Genomic DNA, 22,709 nt, shown 5'->3' with positions numbered 1-22,709 from the left:
ATCTCTTTTTTTACCTTTAACATAATTTTCAAGAGGCAAGTATGTTCCAATGCAAAAATCCCAATTTGAGATCTGGCGCATGCAATCGTAATTTGTGGGATACAGCTTATTAAAACAATCTAATTTAGCAAGTAAAAAAGCATGCTAAAATCTCAAAAAACATTTAGGTCAGAACTTCTGAGTCTTTTTTTCTTTACTCCCACCAATCCCAAAAGCTACATTAATGCTTATGTGTGCATTAAGGTTACGTAAACTCAAATATTTACTAAACACGTGATTTTATCTTGGCCATGCATGGCCTTACAGAGTACGAGAGCAGAAGAGATGGACTGACAGAGAGGGTGGGGTGGTCAATGTTGCACGGTTATAAATACACATGGCCACTGCAAAGTTTAAGCTAATCTCCTGGACACACTGACATTATAGTAGTTAAGGGAAAAACACCACCAGAATGAATCTGCATCACTTTCACCTGGCAAAATGTGGATTTTGCGCACTGATCTTGCTCGTGCTGATGTATCAGGTATGTTTACACCTCTTTTCAACAACTTTTTTTCAAAGACAGCGAGGACATGCAGGTTGGCAGGCAAATGTTTTTTGTAAAGAAAAACAAAAAGTTTTTTGTTTGACATTAAAAATGTTAACATTAGTTAATGCACTGTGAAATAACATTATCAATGAACAATACTATTTTAATTAACACAGATTAATAAATGCTGTACAATATTGCTCATTATTAGTTCTTACTGTAAAAAGTTGCTGCCTTAATTTTTAAGTACAATCTTGAATATTTAAGTCATTGCAACTTAAATTACATTAAGCTGACTTATAAATAAGTATTTTGATGAGTTAAAGCAATATAAAAGCACATGTTGTAATAATATATTATTGTCATAGTTCAATGTTAACAAATAAGGCCTTGTTGTAAAATGTTACCCTATAATTTACCAGTTATTAAATAATAAAAAGTTAAATGAAGTTATTATTGTGTGAATGCATACTGACTGTGACATGTATGTTAGGTATCCTCTGCGCCATTAGTGACTTCTGAGGTGCGATCAGATCTTCAGTCATCACATATCCTGCACCGCAAGATACGAATGTCCCCTTTGTGGCGAATTATGGGGTTCAAACCATACGGAGCGTACTGCCATGACAGCATAGAGTGCACTACTGGATTATGCAGGTACGTCACTGCTGCCATGATCCATCCCCTTTTATCATGTCCTAAAAACTGCCCTTTATTAAAACTGATTATATTTTCTACCCCCAGGAATGGTCATTGTTCTTTTAATGAGCCTGTTCATTCATAGCGGAGTGGAAGACTGAAACATATTCATGTATGAGTCCACCGACATACTATTTTATGGCCATATTTTGTGTGTATGTGTGTGTATGTTGCAAGCACTTTAATTTTTGAACTGTGGTCTATGTAGCACAAATACTTACTGTTAAGAGCGTGCGGAGAAGTCTGACTTGAAAAGTTACATTGGTTTCACTTTAGATGTTTTATGTTCTAAGCATTTAATAACCTTATTTAGTGGTCATTAACATATTTGACTTGGCCCAAACTTTTTTTTTACAATACAATACTGTAAGCATTTTAATTAAAAGGCTAGAGCTGAGCATGAGTAATTTGAAGACCATTTTAAGAGCTATATGTGTATAAATAATTGTATTCATGCGATATTTGATATAAAGTACTGTATTTGATAAGCTATGAGGGCATACAGAAGGCCTGTGTAGTATCGACCCTATAGGCACAGTGCCGGTAAGAGAACGTGCACAGTTGCACTGTACACATCTTTCTCAGGATGGTCTGAGTTTTCTGAATCCATCTAATGCCCCTAAAGTTAGTGAGAGGAGTATTTGCACAAGAATGTACTGTAACAAACTGATGTCATTGTACTGTGAACGACCTCCACATGTACCAAGATTGCATGTCCTTCTCTGACATGAAAGAGCAAAGTTTATGTTTGTCAAATAAAACACTAAAAATACCTCTGTTTCTGCAACTTTTAGTTTACTCTTTACTTAGGCTATGTAATTGTGATATGCTCAATTTAGAGTAGGCTATGCATATTTTTGAAGCAAGTATCGTACAAAAAAACTTTTTACAACAAACAAAAATGTCCTTAAAATCAAACTTAATCAAATTTATTTATTGATTTTATATTTTTATATTTTATATGCAAATTTACAAACACTGGTCAACAGCAGTTCATCAGCATAATGATTTTGCTGTGTTACATCGCCAGTAGATGGCCACAAGTGACTGTGTCTGTAATGAGTGAATCATTGAATCAACGTTTGATTAAACCCGTTCATTATGCATTATGGAACAAAACACAACTGTTGTGTGTTGCTCTGATAAAACCGGTTTATTACGCTGAGAGACTTCATTTGGACCTATTTTCTTTGCTGGAGCAACAATAAACAAATGTGAAAGTGACAATATTCACTGTTAAAAAAATTTATGTTTTACATTGCTTTAAGGGGGTTCACTTTTAAAGAAAACTTTTGCTGATAATTTACTCACCCCCATGTCATCCAAGATATCCATGTCATTTCTTTATGGATATCTTTGACATGGGGGTGAGTAAATTATCAGCAAAGTTTTTTTGTTTTTTTTTTAAGTGAACTGCTCCTTTAACACATCAAAATATATTTTTTTAATGTTATACAAGACTCGCAAATTCGTTTTAAAGTCTGTTTAGTGTAATTTAAGAAGAAATGACTTAAACATCCAAGTTGATACTTAATTTAAGACAGCATTTAGGCTATTTATAGTTTTGGTTCTAAAAAAGTTTCTCACTATTAACATGTTCTTTGTTGAACTGTTGTATTGGCATGAACGAATGAGCATGACTGAATTGCTTGAATAATTTTGTAAACAACAACAGAAGCTTACATATTCTTCAGTTGAAGCTACATTTTGCTTAGTGTGTTGTATACTAGCCTTATTTTTCAAATGTTTTCATTTTTTAATAATGATTTTATTATATGGATGAAAAAACTCTGCCTGTAACCATAAAGATATGGTGCATGTTCAACACTAGTTACGCCATCTGATGTAACAGATACTGAACAACTTGACATTTACCTACCTCACATTTACGGTACTTGATATTTGACCACCGCCAGCTAAGACACACTGCTAGTGAGAGCTAAACTGCATCTAAACTGGAGAGCTAGAAACTAAACTGGAACTATTATGAGAAGTCGCAGTAATTCTGGAGTGAAACTCGACAACTATGCCAGAACGTTGCAACAGACAATCCTCTGTCACCAGGTGAGCAAAAAATCTCTCACTTTCACGGTAGTGTGTGTTAACATCTATTAAAAAGGCTATTTTGAAAAAGTAGGCTACACTTTAGAATACTTTGTGATCCTTAGGTGAAAACTGAGTGTTATGTTAAAAATGTCGAGATTAACTTTAAAATTACCGTAATAACTGCTGTAGATTGTTCATTAGTTCTTAACTAATGTAGTCACCTATGCCATCAAATGAAATCTTATTGTAAAGTGTTATCACTAAAATATAATTTAATGTAATTTCTATTGAAACTTAAACTTAATGTATTTAAATACATTTGTAATGAAATTACAATTTTAGGTTACACTTTATTTTAAGGTGTAACCTTGTTCTGAGTAATACGACTATGCACTTACACTTTGCACTTTGTCATTGCAGTTACACTTTATTTTCACTATTAACTAGCTATTAACTACTTCTCTTGCCTCAATAAACTCCTAATTACTGCTTATTAATAGTTAGTAAGGTAGTTGTTAAGTTTACCGTTAAGCGATGTAAAAGGTCATGCAGAATAAGGCATTAATATGTGCTTTATAAGTACTAAGAAACAGTCAATATCATATGCATTCTAATAAGCAACTATAATAGAGATAATTGGACCCTAAACTGAATTGTTACCCAAAGTGTGCTTTTTAAAGTGTGTTAAGAAACATTGGCATGAAAGTGCACTTTTTAAGTAGCCGTCAACTTTTATTTCAGTAGTATTATATTTCATGCAAGTACAGTTTTTTTAAAATATACTTTTAAGATGTAAAGTATGCACTAATAGTGTACATTCAATAATTCTATTAAGCACACTTTTTTCACACGAGAGTTTAGAGTTTGAATTTGGGTTATTGAGCATTTGAGAATATTTTATGTAACGAATCGTAACACTTGTAAGGCAACAGGATTGTGCTAAAGTAAAAATACTCATTACGAAAGAGAACACAGATGTAGAATTTAAAGTGTCATGCTTTTAAATGACACTTTATACAACATAAATATAATTCATTTTAGTTTGATAGACCCTCAGGATAACATATATGTTTTTTTAAATAATATTTTGCAGGATCCGGTGACAGGGTTACTCCCAGGAGATGAGACGTTACCTCATGCCTGGGTTAGAGACAATGTGTACTGCATCCTGTCTGTGTGGGCTCTGAGTCTGGCCTACAGGAAGAATGCAGACATGGATGAAGACAAAGCCAAAGCCTATGAACTGGAGCAGGTTGGTTCATGCATACATAGTGAGTTGAGATACAAGCAAAACTATACAATTTTGTCAAAGGGCATCGAAGACCATGTCTGCACATGTCCCAGCCATTTAATATTTTCTGCTCATTAGTGTTTGTGTCTGGGAGATCATGTAAAATGCCAGAGGGCAAATCATTTGGCTCATGTTTCTTTCATGGTCATAGCAGATGGAGAGGATAAGGTCACGGTCAAGGCTCACTGCTCTCTTTCTCTCTCGCTTGTTCTCTGTCTTTTCTCATTCTGCAGAGTGTGGTCAAACTCATGCGAGGACTACTGCAGTGTATGATAAGACAGGTATGGATAAACAACATTCTCATTCCAGTACAGGCAAATCAATCTGTCAAGATTCATTACAAATCCTATCAAATCTGAAGCATACTGTGTAGATAATGTTTTGCAGTACATATCAAGTCACAATTGTGGTGACCATTTCAAAATATTTTTTAATTGCTTTGCAGGAGAACATTATTCTGGTATCAGTAAGGCTGCATTTATTAGATTACAAAACACAAAAAAGAAAAAGTTTTTTTCCTGTGATGGAATGCTTGATTGTTTTTTACAGCAAATACTTTACTACAGTTTTTCAGGGTTTATTTGAAATAGATTTTTTTTAACATTTCAAATTTTGGATCAATTTAATTGGTCTTGTTTACAAAAATATGAATTTCTTTTATTAAAAAACAAACAAACAAACATACAGTTTTGTCTAATACATACCATTTCTCTCTGACCTGAATCACAGTCTTCACTCCTCACCAATTTCAACCCTATATTGCCATTTTAAGACATTACAGTGTATTGAACTAACTTGTTAAGGTTTAGAGTGCATTAGTGATTGTACACAACACTGTCTTGAAACCTTATTATCTCCTCAACTATTTTTTATTTTTACTGGATTTAATTTTTACTGGATTATTGACAAACAAGTGTATGTTTGTGTTTCTTTAAAGCAAAAGGAATATTACAAACACATTTAAGCTACATAAAGAATCAACCAAACCAAACAGGTTAATACACACTATTGATGAATTATATTAAGTATTGCGGGCTCCATGTTACTGAAATGTGACACTTTACTAGTGCAATGTGAAGCATGGTACAAACTAAAAGTGCCACTCGTGTCTGGTGTCACGTGTGGGTGCTATTAACATTGCAAAATGAAGCCGAAGGAGAAAGCTCAAATAACAGTTTTTAAACACAAATATTTAGGAAACTACAGTCTAATGAAGGAGAAATAGCAAAACCACGTACCATAGACAACACTGAACCAAGGACTGATTGAACACTAAATACACAGAAGAACTAATGAGAAAAATAATTGGACAACAGGTAAAATGAATTATCAATCAAGGCAACACATTGACAGACACACTCTCAGAAAAAAAGGTACAAAAGCCGTCACTGGGGCTGTACCATTTCAAAAGGTAAACTTTTGTCCATTTTAGGTGCTAATATGTACATTTTAAGTAATATGTAAAGTTTAGGTGCTAATATGTACATTTTATGTGTTAATATGTACATTTTAGGTGATAATAAGTACATTTTAAGTGTTAATATGTACATTTTAGGTGCTAATATCTCAATTTCATGAGCTAATATGTCCATTTTAGGTGGTAATATTTACATTTTAGGTGTTAATATGTACCACTAAGGTACCAATATGCAGCCTTTGGGTACAAAATTGTACTTTTTGAAAAGGTACAGCCCCAGTGACAGCTTTTGTACCTTTTTTCCTGAGAGTGCACTAGATCGCGTCCCAATTCAAAGACTTGTCACAAGGCAGTAACTTGAACCTGTATTCAACTTTCAGCTTGATAAGGTGGAGAAGTTCAAGTACAGCAAAAGCACCAAAGATTGCCTTCATGCCAAGTACAATACAGGAACGTGTGCCACTGTCGTTGGTGATCAGGAATGGGGTCATCTACAGGTGGATGCCACCTCCATCTTCCTGCTCTTCCTGGCCCAAATGACAGCATCAGGTTTAATTGAACTTATCACATTTAAAGTGTTTGCAGCATACATGTGTCTAAATCTGTTGCTTGAGTGAAACAGCAGATTCGATTTTCACCACTTTTTATTCGCAGGGCTAAATATTATTTATACACGTGATGAGGTCGACGTCATCCAGAATCTGATCTTTTACATTGAATCTGCGTATAAATTAGCGGTAAGCACCTTAAAGGAGTAGTTCACTTTTAAAAAAACTTTTGCTGATAGTTTACTCACCCCCATGTCATCCAAGATGGCCGCGTCTTTCTTTCTTCAGTCGAAAATAAATTAAGGTTTTTGATGAAAACATTCCAGGATTTTCTCCATATAATGGACTTCAATGGGAACCAAACGGTTCAAGGTCCAACTGAGAGTTTCAGTGCAGCTTCAAAGGGCTTTAAACGACACCAGACGATGAATAAGGGTCTTATCTAGGACCCTTCGTGTCATGACTCGAAAAAGGATTTGTTCATTTTGATGAACGTGTTTGAACAGGAGAGTCACAAACGCTCATCAGAACAGAGCAAGGTGAGCATTTGTGCTTATAAAACTTAAACTTTTTTATTTATTTTTTAAATGACCGATCGTTTCGCTAGATAAGACGTCGTTTAAAGCCCTTTGAAGCTGCACTGAAACTCTCATTTGGACCTTGAACCGTTTGGTTCCCATTGAAGTCCATTATATGAAATTCTGGAATGTTTTCATCAAAAACCTTAATTTCTTTTTGACTGAAGAAAGAATGACATGGACATCTTGGATGACATGGGGGTGAGTAAATTATCTGCAAAAGTTTTTTTTAAAAGTGAACTACTCCTTTAATTAAGTTTTTTTAATTCAAAATTTTTCCATGAGTATTATGGGAATTACATTTATCCTCAGGATTTTGGAATGTGGGAACGAGGAGACAAGACAAATAAAGGGATCCCTGAGATAAATGTCAGCTCTATCGGAATGGCAAAGGTGAAATATTTATGTTTTAATGATAAATTGCATAGTCAGTTAAGAATTGGTTTGTTTCACATGTCAAACAAGTGTCAAATAATGATCTCCCCGTGATAAAATAACATGACCTCTTGCGTTATTCAGGCAGCTTTGGAGGCTTTGGATGAACTGAACCTTTTCGGTGCCAAGGGTGGCCCAGAGTCCGTCGTACATGCTTTAGCTGATGACATTCAGCACTGCCAAGTAATAAACTAATTTATGATGTCACACATGAGGGGACAACATCCATAATCTTTAGAGTTTTCAAGCCTTATGAAAGTAACAGAATGTTTTTCTCTTTTTGGATCCTTTAGTCCATTCTCAGCTCGATGCTGCCGAGGGCATCCACATCCAAAGAGGTGGACGCTGGGGTTCTGTCCATCATCTCTTATCCAGCATTTGCAGTTGAGGACATTGACATTGTTAATATCACCAAAGAAGAAATCATTGCAAAACTTCAGGTGAATAATGGATATCTATAATTACTGCAATCATTTAGTTGACTTTACCCTTGACGTGTTTCAGGAACCAGGGAGTAGTAGTGTTTTATACGTGATTTAAATTAATAGTTTAAGACAACTAACACTTTGCTCTTTATGACATGGAAGGAAGCACCAAATCCTGGATATTTAAATTTAACAAAAAAAGAAATTTAAGAAATCAATAAATTGTGAAATTTGAATAATTAAATAAATAAAAAATACATTAAATATATAGATTATAGATCTATTTGTTATTATTTTTTTAATTGATTCAATTAAATATTATTTGTTATTTTATTCATTCTATAAATTGAATAAAAACATGCAAATTGTTGCTTCGTCAAACACGTCTTCATTTACTCCCATACTGTCTCATATAGGGCAGATATGGATGCTGTCGCTTTCTCAGAGATGGACACAAAACACCCCGAGAGGTAAAACCGTGCTTGAACAATTTGTCGGACAAGATATATCACATTTTTGTTTGTGGCTGTCTTTTGTATGGGTATTTGGAGCTTATTCCAACACAATCACTCTTTTCTAAGGACCCAAATCGATTGTATTACGAGTCATCTGAGCTGAAGCTCTTTGAGAATATAGAGTGTGAATGGCCGCTGTTCTGGACATACCTCATCCTGGATGGCATTTTTATCAACAGTCCAGAACAGGTACAAACAATTTACTATAGTCAATAAATACCTGACAATTCTTCAGAAAACAATGCTCTCTTGATTGTTCCTCTCTTATTTAGGTTCAGGAGTACAGAGAGGCTTTAGATGGCATCCTCATCAGAGGGAAGAATGGATTACGATTGGTTCCTGAGCTTTACAGTGTTCCTCCAGAGAAGGTACAATCTGTTATTTTTCTCTTAAAAGAGTAGTTCACTTTTAAAAAAAACTTTTGTTGATAATTTACTCACCCCCATGTCATTCAAGATGTCCATGTTATTCTTTCTTCAGTCGAAAAGAAATTCCAGGAAAACATTGCAGGATTTTTCTCCATATAATGGACTTCAATGGGAACCAAATGGTTCAAGGTCCAAAAGACAGTTTCAATGCAAACTACAAACTGTTCAAAGGGCTTTAAACGATTTTAGACAATGAATAAGTGTCTTATCAAGCGAAATGATCGCTCATTTTAAAAAAAATAACAAAGTTTAAGTTTTATAAGATCATACTCGCCTTGCTCTGTTAGGGTTAGGGTGTGATGCGCGTTCGTGACTCTCCTAGCATCAAAGTAAACAAATCTTTTCCCGAGTCAACTCGTTCATTTTGTTCATTTAATGAACCAAATGACACAAAAAAGATTTGTTCATTTTGATGAACGAGTTCGAACAGGAGAGTCACGAACGCGCATCACAGAACAGAGCAAGGCGACCATTTGATCTTATAAAACTTAAACTTTGTTATTTTTTTTTAAATGAGCGATCGTTTCACTTGATAAGACCCTTATTCATCGTCTGGAATCGTTTAAAGCCCTTTGAACAGTTTGCCCTGAAACTGTCTTTTGGACCTTGAACCGTTTGGTTACCAATGAAGTCCATTATATGGAGAAAAATCCTGGAATGTTTTCATCAAAAACCTTAATTTCTTTTCGACTGAAGAAAGAATGACATGGACATCTAGGATGACATGGGGGTGAGTAAATCATCAGCAAAAGTTTTTTTTAAAAGTGAACCACTCCTGTAACACTAAAGCACTGGATTTAGTACTGCTAAAGCCAGATTCCTGCTTCAGTGATTCTTTCTAGGTTATTCCAAAGGAAAAATGGTCTTTCCTTGTTTTTTTTTTGGTATGTGTCATTTCAACTAGGTTGATGAAGAGTATGCTAATCCTCACACAGTGGAGAGAGTGCCAGTAGGCAAGTGTCCACTGAAATGGGGCCAGTCTCTGTACATATTGGGTAACCTGCTGGCAGAGGTACAGTAAATTCTATAAAAACACTCTATATGGTAATGCTGAACTGCAATGTTTCTCAATCAGGTCCTGGAGGCCCCCTGCACTTTGTCTCCCTTATGAAACACACCTGTTTCAACTCATTTATCCTATACTCATTTCATTAATACAGTTCAGTTCAATTATAAAAAAAGATTTAACAATAAATTAAGATACATAAAAAATACATGTAATATATTTCATATTTATGCATATAAAAGAAAAAAACAATAAAAAGTAATTAAATAACACTGTTTACTATATTTTCGATGGAATAAGATATAAGTGTCACGTTGAGCAATGCAGACTAAGATTATGTGGAGAGCTCTCTGCTTGAAAGACCCACAACTGGCAGATCAGCATGCTACTTCTTTTCTCTCCATTATAGGAAATTAAATTAAACTAAATGTGGAGGATGTCAACTGTGACAAGGTGATTGACAGGCCAGTTTTACAGTGACAGGATGCATGTAACTATGCGACAGAGCGATAGTATAAACCAAACCTTCCCTACTCTTGTGCTACACACTCAGAAGTATGTGCTTTTTCTTTAAAAAAAGAGTGTACATACTAGCGAATTGACATGGAGCACATAGGACTGAAGGACTAAGGCGTAGCCGCAGGCTCGCGGGACTAAGGTGGAGACGATGTATGGTTAAATTATTTATTTAATATGAATTATTCATGTTAAAATCATATATAAGGGTATCTAGATAAATCATAAAATTCACCATACTCAAAACTCATATATTATTGATAAATGACTGTTCCAACAGTTTAGCTTCAGGAATGGAGGTATTGTGGCATTATTGTTTGTTATTGATTTTTTTTAGGTTGCTTTGCATAAAAATATGCTTAATAAAAAAAAACTTTAATTGTTAATAAATGTTGAGTAATGCTATACTGACGCTACACTGACATATAAGTACAGTATGCATACTCCATTCTGTGGGCTGTGGAGCTATTGATACACATATTATGATCATGTACAGTATGTTCCTCCTGTATATGTGAAATAATGTTGTTTTTGACTTTATAGGGTTTTTTAGCAGCTGGAGAAATTGATCCTCTCAATAGACGCCTCTCCACTGTTCCCAAGCCTGATGTTGTAGTTCAAGGTAAGACCTACAGTGTTTGACAATAGCTAAATCTGGGTTAATCAATTTAGAAAACTGTTTGACTTTGAATCATTAGTCTCAGCATATTTACATTGGCTTTTCTCCATTCTTTTGTTTTCAGTGTCTATCCTGGCAGAAAGCGATGAGATTAAACAGCTCCTGCAGAGCAACGGCATTGACTCAGAAACCCTGGAGGACGTTCATCCAATCCGTGTTCAGCCCTCAAGAGTCCTCAGTCACATCTATGCCAGACTAGGTGAACTCAGGGTGGAAGGAATCGTTAACACAAAAAAAAAATATATTTTACTCACTTTTTTGTCTTTCCAAACGTCTGTGAAATAAAATGAGTTTTTTTAAAGGGCACCTATGCCCCTTTTCACAAGATGTAAAATAAGTCTCTGATGTCCCCAGGTTGTGTATGTGAAGTTTTAGCTCAAAATTCCCAACAGATCGTTTTTTACAGCATTTTGTGTCTATCCCTTTAAATGCAAATGAGCTGTTGCTGCCGGCACAGAGGGCGGAGCTTCACTTGCCAAAGCCCGTCTACTGTCTGCTCCTGCTCAGTGTCAGGACAATCTCATCTCACGGAATGATAATATCAAAAAAGAAACCCAGTAGCGGTGTTCATTTCGAGTCAGACAATGATTTCTACAGGGTCAGAGAATATACGCAGGAGATAGAACAGGCATAGTTTAGTTTAATTATGGTTGAAACGTATTTTATTGAAGTAAAAAATACCAAATGTAAACAAATTGCATGTTGAATTGAACTACTTGAATTTTTTTTTTTTTTTTTCATTTTAATGCATTATATTGTTAGGGCTAGCATTTTTATGGGCTGAAATTCAGCATGGTTAAATATTTAAGCTGTAAATATTTCTAATGCTAAAACTGCAGTGTCCATCTACAGTCGTGGGAGGGGCTTGTGCAAAAGTACGTCACATTGCCCCGAATCTGAGAACGGCTTGTTCTGAGACAGTGCTTTTATGGGGATGGGGATCCCCCCCAAAAAAAACAGTGGGTGTATTTTTATCATTATAGGGTGGTTGTGTACACACACTACCAACAAACACACATTTAACGTTCAAACGCTATGTAAAAGTGAATTTAGCATAATAGGTGCCTCACCTCCACTGGAAGTGAATGGTGAGCACAGAAAGATTTTCAGTTAACAATGAATTAATTTTCAGTCTGTTCCTCTGTTCCTCACAAAGTTTTCAAATGGCTTTAGAAGACTTGAAATATAATGCACAAATAGAATGACTACTTTTCTGATGCTTATGGGGCTTTTTTGGTTTGATCTTTGATTAATTGTGAGCAAAAAATGTTGGTCTTTTTCTCAGGGCGCAACCAAAGGTTGGGACTAACTGGGCGGCCGTACCGGCGAATTGGTGTGCTTGGAACATCAAAATTCTACATTATTCGCAACACCATCTTTACCTTCACACCTCAAGTACGTCAGCTTGTGAATTCAAAGTTGCTGTTGGTATCTATTTGAATATTTAGCATCCACAGGAAATTTGTTTGTTTTGGCCCTGATTGAATGTGTAGTTTGTAGACCATCATGAGTTCTATCTAGCCCTGGACAATCACATGATTGTGGAGATGCTCCGTATCGACCTTTCCTACCTCTGTTCCCGTTGGAGGATGACCGGCCGACCCACAGTAACGTTCCCAATTTCACACGGCATGCTCAGTAAGTGAAAAAATACTTACCACCCTTAAAGTTAATAAAGAGGTTATAAGACTAATTTATATTAATCGAGTGGTTTAGTTTGAATTTTCTGATGTGACACGATCACTTTATATGCTGAACAGATATAATTTAGGCTTTTATTCACATATAAACATTCATCAGCGCATCAGTAATGATAAACGAAAGTTCAAGCTTGCTTGATGTCCAAGAACCAATGAGGTGTTACACAGCACGTTTGAGCTTCAGCAAGAAGAACCATGAGGTCCATTCTTGTGTATCTGTTAATCATAAGCGATTGAATCTCTTTGGACTAAACTGCTTGATATGTATGGATTAGATTTACAATCTCTTTATGAATTTTTTGAAGCGCCAAAGTGGTAGTTGCATAGTGTCAATGGAGGGAGAGAAATCTCTAAGATTGAGTTAAAAATATCTTCATTTGAGTTCTGAAGACAAACGAAAGTCTTACGTGTTTGGGTGAGTAAATAATGAAATAATTTTAATTTTTGTGTGAACTAACCCTTTAATATGCAGACAGCAGCTTTCTCTTTCTGAAACACTCATTTTGTTTTTGTCCTTCGCAGCCGATGACCACAAACACATTGATCCTGTTGTATTGGCAACCTTGAAAAAACTACAGGATGGTTACTTTGGAGGAGCAGGGTAACGTATTTAAAGAGGTTCTCAGATTTAATATTTGTTACATACCTGAAATAGGCTGAAATCAAATCAGTTTTACATTTCAAGGGTTAAGACTGGGAAACTTTCCGCTTTTCTTGACACCTCCTGTTGTGCCCATCTTACATTTATGGACTGTGGTGAGTGCGCCACCAGCTATCAGCACGCCAACAACGACTAAAACCAAAGAGATAATTCATCCAAAAATAAGAAAAATGACTTTCTTACTTCTGTGTAACACAAAATAACATATTTTAAAAAGTGTCTCACTGTTTTTGTCCATACAATCAAAGTCAATTTTGACCCATTGTAGCCGCTAACTTTCAAAATACATATATATATAAAAAATTTGTTTTGTGTTCCACGGAAGGAAGAAAGTCATATAGGTTTGGATTGGGAATGACATGAGGGTGACAGAATTTTCATTTTTCGGTGAACTATCCCTTGTAAAAATATGTTTTGCTTAATTATATTGAATTTGCATTTGTAGTATACAGTACTTAAAATCTTGAAAGTATATTTAAAAAACATACTTTCCAATAATATTATATATTACTGAAATAAAAGGCCACCTAAGTGTACTTAAAAAGAGTGCACTTTGTAATAATGTAAACCTACATTTAAGGTACTTTTTTGTACTCATTTTGAAGTGTTGTCTTACTAAAGCACATATAAATGACTTAATACTTGTAAAGTTCTTGTTCTGATGTTTTACTTAAATAGTTAAAAAACATGCTAAAGTTCACCTGATTGCATTTAATATAAAAGTAAACCATAAAACATTGCAATTTAATTTAAATTAACATGCAATAACGTGTCTGAAAATATTACATTACGTTCACTCTTAACTAAAGTATATTATTTACATAATAATACTTAAAAGTATGCTTCATGTTATTCAGAAAGCAGTTTTTTTTTGCCATGTTGTTTCTTTGCCACTTTACTTTGCATGTGCAATCCCTGTGCTAATGGATCCCAATACATTTTGCTGAGGAGTCTAATTTATTAACGAATCTCCTAAACAATGGTTCGACTAAGAGTGAAAGATTACTGACAAACATTCTTGTTTGGAAGGTTTAAGTGAGCTGCCAGGGGTTTGTTGGCTGTTGACTTGCAGTTTTTTCCTTTTCTGCATGACATTTTATGTTGAAATGTGTGGCCTGTGGTTGAAAGTCACTCTGTAAGACAGTTTGCCTGCATGGGTGGATGACTGCTGTTACAGTTTTATATATCAGTGAAATACTCAGTTACATCTCAAAAGTGACAAAAGAAGTGCTCAACCCTCTGATGCTTTTACTTAATTGTGCGAGTGTGTGTGTGTGTTTGTGCAGAGGTGGATGACCTGGCTGTGTATCTGGACCAGTTACTGGCGGTTCATCAGGAAAATCCTATTAGTGCCACTAAAGGAGGACTCAGACGCTTCAGGGCAGCAGCAAAAAAGACACGGGAAATGGTGTCTCTGGTGCACAAAGCCAGAGAGCTCAATATACACAGTGAGTTCAGAATGGGGCTTTTTAGACATTCGTTTTGTTTAAAAGCTGCCCTCAGTAATTACTCATAAATTTAATTTTGAACTTTCTGCAGATGTGCACATGTACCTTCCAACTAAACTTTTCCGTTCTCCACCACCAAACCTTAATTTGCCGGATAACAAAGGAAAGGTAGATAAAACAAAATGACTGGCTTTCACTGTGAAGATTTAAGTAATAATTAGAATAATCATTTGGCTGTTTCTGCTATCTATAAAAATATGTTTGATTTTTTTTTCCAGTCAGGCTCCAGAAGAAAAAAATCCATTGATTTCTAAATGAAGAAACTGTTTTAGTGATAATGTGAAATCTTCCAACAATGTTTTTAGAGTTTGTTAAAGGGTTAGTTCACCCAAAAATGAAAATTAAGTCATTAATTACTCACCCCCATGCTGTACCAACCCCGTAAGACCTTCGTTCATCTTCGGAACACAAATAAAGATATTTTTGATTGAATCCGAGAGCTGGATCACTCTTCCATAGGCTTCCTAAGGGACTGGCTCTTGACGGCCCATAAAGTCATTAAAGAAAAGGTTTAAATATTCCATGTGCCTACAGTGGCTCAATTATAAGTTTATCAAGCGACGAGACTACTTTTTGTGCGAAAAAAACATAAATAACGACTTTATTCCACTATTCCATTACTTCCTTATGGGCGCATGCGCGAGAACTGAGACGAGGACGTTCTCATTCGTCTACTTCTTGTTACCGGCTGCTCACCGCTTAGGAGTTTTACCGCCACCTACCGTGTAAAATGATGATCCATATATAAGGCGCTCCGGATTATAAGGAACACTGTCGTTTTTTGAGAAGATTAAAGGCTTTTAAGTGCACCTTATAGTGCGGAAAATACGCAAATTGAAAAGCGTATGTACAGCGCGCATCTTCCTCTGCTTGTAAACAGAAAGTTTTGCGCTTCCAGCTATATCAGCACATCATCTTATACGGTTGGGGGCAGTAATACTCCTAAGCAGTGAGCAGCCGGTAACAAGAAGTAGACGAATGAGAACGTCCTCGTCTCAGTTCTCGCGCATGCGCCCATAAGGAAGTAATGGAATAGTGGAATAAAGTCGTTATTTATGTTTTTTTCGCACAAAAAGTAGTCTCGTCGCTTGATAAACTTATAATTGAGCCGCTGTAGGCACATGGAATATTTAAACCTTTATGGGCCGTCAAGAGCCAGTCCCTTATGCAGTCTATGGAAGAGTGATCCAGCCCTCAGATTCAATCAAAAATATATTTATTTGTGTTCCGAAGATGAACGAAGGTCTTACGGGGTTGGAACAGCATGGGGGTGAGTAATTAATGACTTAATTTTCATTTTTGGGTGAACAAACCCTTTAAGTGATTGTATATTGTTTCTGTGATTGCAACTTTAAATTTAAAGGGATAGTTCTCCCAACAATGAAAATATTGTCATTACGTATTCACTGTATGAGTTTCTTTCTTCTCCTGAATACAAAAGAAGATAATTGAAGGATATGGGTAACCAAACAGTTGATGAACCCCACTGAATTTCATAATTTCATAGAAAAAAAAAACACTATAGAATTCAATGGCTTCTGTCATCTGTTTGGTTACCCATATTCTTCAAAATATCTTCTTTTGTGTTGAAAAAATAGTGAGTATTGAGTAATGACAAAATGTTTGGGTGAACCATTCTTTGAAGTACACAGCTAGGTACCTTTGCCTTTATTCAGATCAAATACTGTTTTACTTCAAAATGCAGTCTGTAATAATGTGATTCACTTCAGAGAGATTAACGGATCTGAAGAATTTATTTTCTTAAAAAAAAGAAAATGGGCTCTGTTCTCATCTCACAATGTGCTGTCATGACTTTTTTCCACGCAAAGATATCTGAGACACAGGCCCCTCATTCGTTGAACCTGCCCAGAGATGTCAATGGCGGGATTGACTACCTAGCCCTAGTGCAGATGCTGAAACAAAGTCAGAACTTACAGGATCAGGCTGACATTCTCTACATACTCTTCATAGACAAGTCAGTATCGCCAAAACTATGTGACAAGTTTTGTTAGATCTGCGTCCTGAGAAATAGCTTTCGAGGTTACGTTTGGGATTTCTGTTATAAGGGGAATGGAATGGGACACCCAGCTACATGGGAAAGGTTGGACGGTAAGACGAATACTGAGTGATTTGTATGAAAAGGCAGGAAACCTGAAACACTGGGGTCTCATCCGGATGATAAGCGGGATGCTACGCAAGAAAGTAGAAGAACTCGATGCCGTGAGTATCAGTGCTGCCACTATCATAATAGTTCATTGTGACTGTATGTAAATTCAAGTTATATGTTTTCCATTAACAGGCATGCTCGGATTTGCTAATTCATCAGAAACATTTAACAGTTGGCCTTCCTCCTGAACCAAGAGAGAAAACTATCTCAGCGTGAGTACACACAAATACTGTTCACATTCTCGTTTACCTGTTCATAGTACGATCTTTGTCTCCGTATAGTCCTATGCCTCCAGACAAGCTGGCGAGGCTGATCGATGAGGCGAGCGAGAAGAACCTCACCATCGCCATTCTCACTCAGGTTCGAGCTGGAGGTCAGATCCACTTCGCAACCTTGTACGTTTTAATTCCACTGACAGACACTCGTTTATGCTCCTGGCAGGAGATAATGGTGTTTCTGGGTATGATCATTCGAACCCAGCCGAAAATCTTCAGTGAAATGTTCCGCCTCCGCATTGGCCTCATTCTTCAGGTCATGGTCACTGAGCTCGCCCAGTCCCTCAGCTGTTCAGGTATCTCAGATCTTGTTCCATTAAACCTTTTCATTTTCTTTTGTACTTAAACTATAAAAATAATGTGATTAAAGGAAAGCCAGTTTTAGGCTTAATGTACAGTGATATGGAAATAAAACAATATATTGGTTTCTAAAGACTATTTCATTATGAAACAATAAATCATGATGAATTGCATTAAAGGAGTAGTTCACTTTTGAAAAAACTTTTGCTGATAATTTACTCACCCCCATGTCATCCAAGATGTCCATGTCTTTCTTTCCTCAGTCGAAAAGAAATTTAGGTTTTTGATGAAAACATTCCAGGATTTTTCTCCATATAATGGACTTCAATGGGAACCAAACGGTTCAAGGTCCAAAAGACAGTTAATAACTGTTTCAGATGCAGCTTCAAATGTCTTTAAACGACATCAGACGATGAATAAGGGTCTTATCATGCGAAACGATCGGTTATTTCAAAACTTATTCCAAAAATGTAACTTTTCTAAGGACAAATGCTAGCCTTGCTCTATTCTGTGAGGCGCGTTTGCAATGTCACGTATTACGTAATTACGTTCAAAAGGTCACGGGCGACGTAGCCGGAAGTACAGAGTCAGTGTTTACAAGTTGAACGCATAGGTTGAACGTGCAAACTAACTCCAACACCGTTTACAAAAAAAAGTAATTAAAAGGAAAAACAACGATGTCGGACGATTTTGATTCTGTACTTCCGGCTACGTCGCCCGTGACCTTTTGAACGTAATTACGTATTACGTGACGTTACAAACGCGCCTCAGAGAATATAGCAAGGCTAGCATTTGTCCTTAGAAAAGTTGCATTTTTGGAATAAGTTTTGAAATAACCGATCGTTTCGCATGATAAGACCCTTATTCATCGTCTGGTGTCGTTTAAAGACATTTGAAGCTGCATCTGAAACTGTTATTAACACTGTCTTTTGGACCTTGAACCATCCGGTTCCCATTGAAGTCCATTATATGGAGAAAAATCCTGGAATGTTTTCATCAAAAACCTAAATTTCTTTTCGACTGAGGAAAGAAAGACATGGACATCTTGGATGACATGGGGGTGAGTAAATTATCAGCAAAAGTTTTTTCAAAAGTGAACTACTCCTTTAACTGAGAAATAAGTCAAATTTATTTTTCCAATTAGTGCAATTCAACAACTTTTTGGTTTCCAATACATTTCACTATTTTCATTATTACTACAAGTCCATAAGTAAAAAGCTTGTAAGTGTCCGTTCGCTTTTTCTTTAGGTGAGGAGGCTACAGAGAGTTTGATGAATATGAGCCCATTTGAGATGAAGAACCTGCTGCTTCACATTCTCAGTGGCAAAGAGTTTGGTGTTCAAAAAAGTGGTAAATATATTCATACTTCACTCATTTGGTCTGTTAATTTGTATTTATCAGTTGTATTTTTGTGCCAGTGCGCTCAACAGGAAATGTGGTCAGCTCTCCTGTCAGTATCCACGACGAGACCAAATCCACCAAAACTGAAGTGAAAGTTGCGAGTAGACACGGTGGTGATATCAAAATGGTGAGAAAATGCTTGGATTTAAAATGGTTTTGCGTCTCAATCTAATTGGAGTAGATAAACACCACCCACTTTTTCAGGCTGTCTCAGTCCATTCGCTGGATATTGCAAACATTGAATCAGGTGTAAGTAGATCTGAGTCAAATATGCCTTACATTTTTTTTTAGGTTTGAGCTATGTCTTTAGGTATAATTAATCTGATTGTTTTCCAGAGATACAGACTTCCATCCATCCAGTCATTTCAGGGATCATTAGGAACCATGTTGGTGCGTGACAGCAGACATGGCCAGTGGCTTCGGCGCAGACGTCTAGATGGAGCTCTCAATAGAGTCCCTGTTGGATTCTATCAGAACATCTGGAAGATTCTGCAGAAGGTGAGTAGGACGCATCACAATGAGTGCCAAGGCCAGGTTTGGCAAACTTAAGCATCACATTTGCTTTCCTTTGTAACTTGTAAGTTGTATTTAACAGTGTCATGGGCTGTCCATTGAGGGTTTTGTGCTTCCATCTTCAACGACAAAAGAGGTAAACAACTTAAAGAGATAAAATTAAGTAATATTTTAGGCTTAAATTCACAGAATGATAATTAAACAGTGTCATTTCTAGATGACGCCCGGTGAAATAAAGTTTGCCGTGCATGTGGAGACAGTGTTGAACCGCGTTCCTCAGCCTGAATACCGGCAGTTGTTGGTGGAGGCCATCCTGGTGCTGACCATGTTAGCCGAGGTCAACATCCAGAGTCTGGGTGGTGTCATTCAGGTGGAGCGTATTGTACAAATGGCCAGTGACATGTTCTACAATGATCAGGTTAGTTCCTTGAGGAGGGTCCTTTATTTACCTTATTTTAACTGACTAGCTATTGCAATGGAAACTGCATTCGCTCAGGGATTTCATAGAGTCATGGGAATTCATAGATTGAATAACATGGCTAAATTCTGTTTCTGCAGAAAGAACTGGGAGCTCATGAAAGCCTCCTTGAGAGAGATCACATGACTGGCATCTGCAGGCTACTCTATGACAGCGCCCCCAGTGGCCGCTTTGGAAGCATGACCTACCTTTCTAAAGCAGTGGCTAGCTATGTTGAAGACTGTCTTCCCAGTGGAGCTTGTGCCCTTCAATGAAGGTCCAGACTGATTCTAAATGTAGATAATGAGGTATTATTGATCTTTGTAGACATTTTTGTGAGTAAATACAAGTGAAGTGAAAAAGCCATTTTGTCTTTTGCGAACGAGGCAAGTTAAATGCAAAGCGTGCTACTTTTGCAGTGGTGTAAAGTATTTGAGTAGTTTTACTGAGTATCAAAGATATTATCAACTTTTACTTTTGACGTACCCAAGTTTATTAGATCCATGATTGGTATGATTGCTGAAATCTCAGTCTGTAGCAGGCATAACTCATCCAAACTTGTCAACAAAGCTACTTTACGCGAAGTGCATTAGCTAGTGGCTGAATCGCATATAAGAGAGGCGAAACCAGCACATCCAGCGAGTAGGCTTTGACTATTTCATTTTACTTAACATATTTATTTGTCTGTTAAATTGAAGAGAACTTACAATATTGTTTTACTTGTGCCCTTTTTGAGTACTTAAGCTTAACTGAGAGTGTTTGTAGACGTTTAAGAGGCTTTTGCAATGCAATATTGAGTTTTATTGAGGTGCCCAGATTTATTTTGATTTTAGAAAATAAACATGTTTGCTGTCTCTGACAAATCAACTGTTTCTTGTTTTTCACTAGCATGCCTCTTAGATGTTGAGAACTAGTGCATCTTTGAGCTTACATTCAATAAGAGTAAATTACTTTCGCCGATTTCGATGAAGCCCCTCCTTCTGAAATCGAAATGTGCTGTGATTGGTTAGCTGGGCCGGTTTAGCACGTGTTCGGGAACTGTCCCACACCTCCATAACTGGGATTTCTTCTCTAGTGTAAATATTGAGGATGGCATCAATTTCGAACCAATTCAAGCGCGATTCAGACCCTGACAATGTTAACGAAGAACAGACTTCGCTGGACGTTTCAGAGTGGCATGTTTGTAATTTTCTTTTACATTATAGATGCAATGTTATCCACCATTTAATCGTGACATTCGTTGGAAAACTAATACAAATCGATCACAAAACCATGGTTAATTTTAAAGAAGCGGTGAACCGTCTTACAAAAGCAAGAGCTTACAAAAGCTGCAAAAACAAGCTATTTTCCATAAAGTTCTTGTAAAGGGGATTCTGTTAAAGGATCTTATTTTGGTGTCAACTTTGAGCCTTGTAACCTTAAAGATATTTTTTTATGTTCAAACAGCAACATTACACACTAACTAAAGTTGAAAAAGCTGGAAAAGCTTAAAGTCCCTGTAAAGTCAATTCTACAAAAAAAAAAAAGTTCTAAACACATTATAAATGTTACATATGTATTGCTAAAACATATTACAAAGTCTGTGAACTGTGAAGTAATGAAATGTGGAGTTAGACGTTAAATAGTTTTTCACCATTGCAATTTTGGGCGGGGCTAAAACTGGGCTCCGTGACGCACTGGAACCCATGAGCTGCTGGACACGCCCCTATTTGATGAAGCACAGAGTCTGATCTCCCTCTCTCCACACACACTCCCCGAGCACACTCACCGCTCAATCGCTAATGACTGTCAGTACTACTATTAGTTACTACAGCTGAGCCTACAGTTTTCTAGCTAGCTATGCCTTCGACACGGACATCCATGGGATACTACCTGGATGCGGTCATGTACAAAACAGATCGGTATCTTAAAAACGATCACATCAAGAAGAGGTTTTTAGAGAGCTTAACGTTACCTTGATGAAGAGCTGAGGATCACCCCCAACACCCGCCTCTGTAGTGATCATTTTACACTGGATCGTTTTATAAACTTTCCTCAGAGACAACTTGGATTGACTGATAATCCGCTGTTACTGGTGAACGGGGCCGAAACGACGGTCTCCCGCCTCAGCTTTCATCCTCCTGTCTACAAAAGCTAATCAGCTAATATCACCGTCATCAACAGCTTTTCCCGTGAGTGGGCGTGGTTTCAGCACAGCCAGCGGACACGCCCCCAGCGTTTGAGAGCAGAGAATCTGCTCATTTTTTCATGATTTTGATAGCTTATTTTATGTACTTCCCGACTTTTTTTATCATTCAAATTTGGCTGGGTGGCTATTTACACATTTTTCTGTGGTGTGACAAACTCAGAACACATACTTAATTTTGACTTTACAGGGACTTTAATAGGACCCCTTTAAGCTTCAGTTGAAAAGTTGGCTTTTGAATAATTTCAAAAAAAAAATTAGCTCTGTGACCAACAAAAGCATGATTCTTTATAACTTTTGTTCATCATGATAATCTTCACAAATGAACTCAACTTTTATGAATTACTTCAGTGTCACCACCACCACTCCAACAACTCTTTCAGCCTTTATTTAAAAAGCCTTTACCCTGAAGTTTGAGTAAGAATAGTTT

General features: G+C 36.6%; 2 protein-coding genes across 2 annotated transcripts; both read left to right on the top strand.

Annotated features, from left to right (window-relative positions):
• The first annotated feature begins 345 nt into the window (after positions 1-345).
• Positions 346-2,025, top strand: LOC120494601 (liver-expressed antimicrobial peptide 2). Its single transcript, XM_039693844.2, has 3 exons — positions 346-523; positions 1,023-1,186; positions 1,274-2,025. The coding sequence occupies exons 1-3, from the start codon at positions 452-454 to the stop codon at positions 1,311-1,313; spliced, it is 276 nt and encodes a 91-aa protein (XP_039549778.1). The 5' UTR covers positions 346-451; the 3' UTR covers positions 1,314-2,025.
• An 874-nt stretch (positions 2,026-2,899) lies between these two features.
• phka1b (phosphorylase kinase, alpha 1b (muscle)) lies at positions 2,900-20,955 on the top strand. Its single transcript, XM_039694060.2, has 32 exons — positions 2,900-3,292; positions 4,368-4,526; positions 4,799-4,846; positions 6,363-6,531; positions 6,637-6,719; positions 7,421-7,501; positions 7,628-7,726; positions 7,837-7,983; positions 8,385-8,438; positions 8,550-8,672; positions 8,756-8,851; positions 9,816-9,923; positions 10,977-11,055; positions 11,177-11,311; positions 12,398-12,507; positions 12,606-12,750; positions 13,335-13,413; positions 13,498-13,568; positions 14,760-14,921; positions 15,013-15,089; positions 16,811-16,956; positions 17,048-17,201; positions 17,281-17,360; positions 17,430-17,508; positions 17,590-17,719; positions 18,972-19,073; positions 19,142-19,251; positions 19,329-19,373; positions 19,461-19,622; positions 19,720-19,773; positions 19,855-20,055; positions 20,196-20,955. Exons 1-32 carry the CDS (start codon positions 3,215-3,217, stop codon positions 20,367-20,369), a joined length of 3,540 nt encoding a protein of 1,179 aa, XP_039549994.2. The 5' UTR covers positions 2,900-3,214; the 3' UTR covers positions 20,370-20,955.
• The last annotated feature ends 1,754 nt before the right edge of the window (positions 20,956-22,709 follow it).

The sequence above is a fragment of the Pimephales promelas genome, chromosome 19 (assembly GCF_988280905.1).
Source record: "Pimephales promelas chromosome 19, fPimPro1.hap1.1, whole genome shotgun sequence".
In the NCBI taxonomy this organism is placed as follows: Eukaryota; Metazoa; Chordata; class Actinopteri; order Cypriniformes; family Leuciscidae; genus Pimephales; species Pimephales promelas.
The sequence above is the reverse complement of the archived record's forward strand: the minus strand, read 5'-3'. Positions and strand labels throughout refer to the sequence as shown.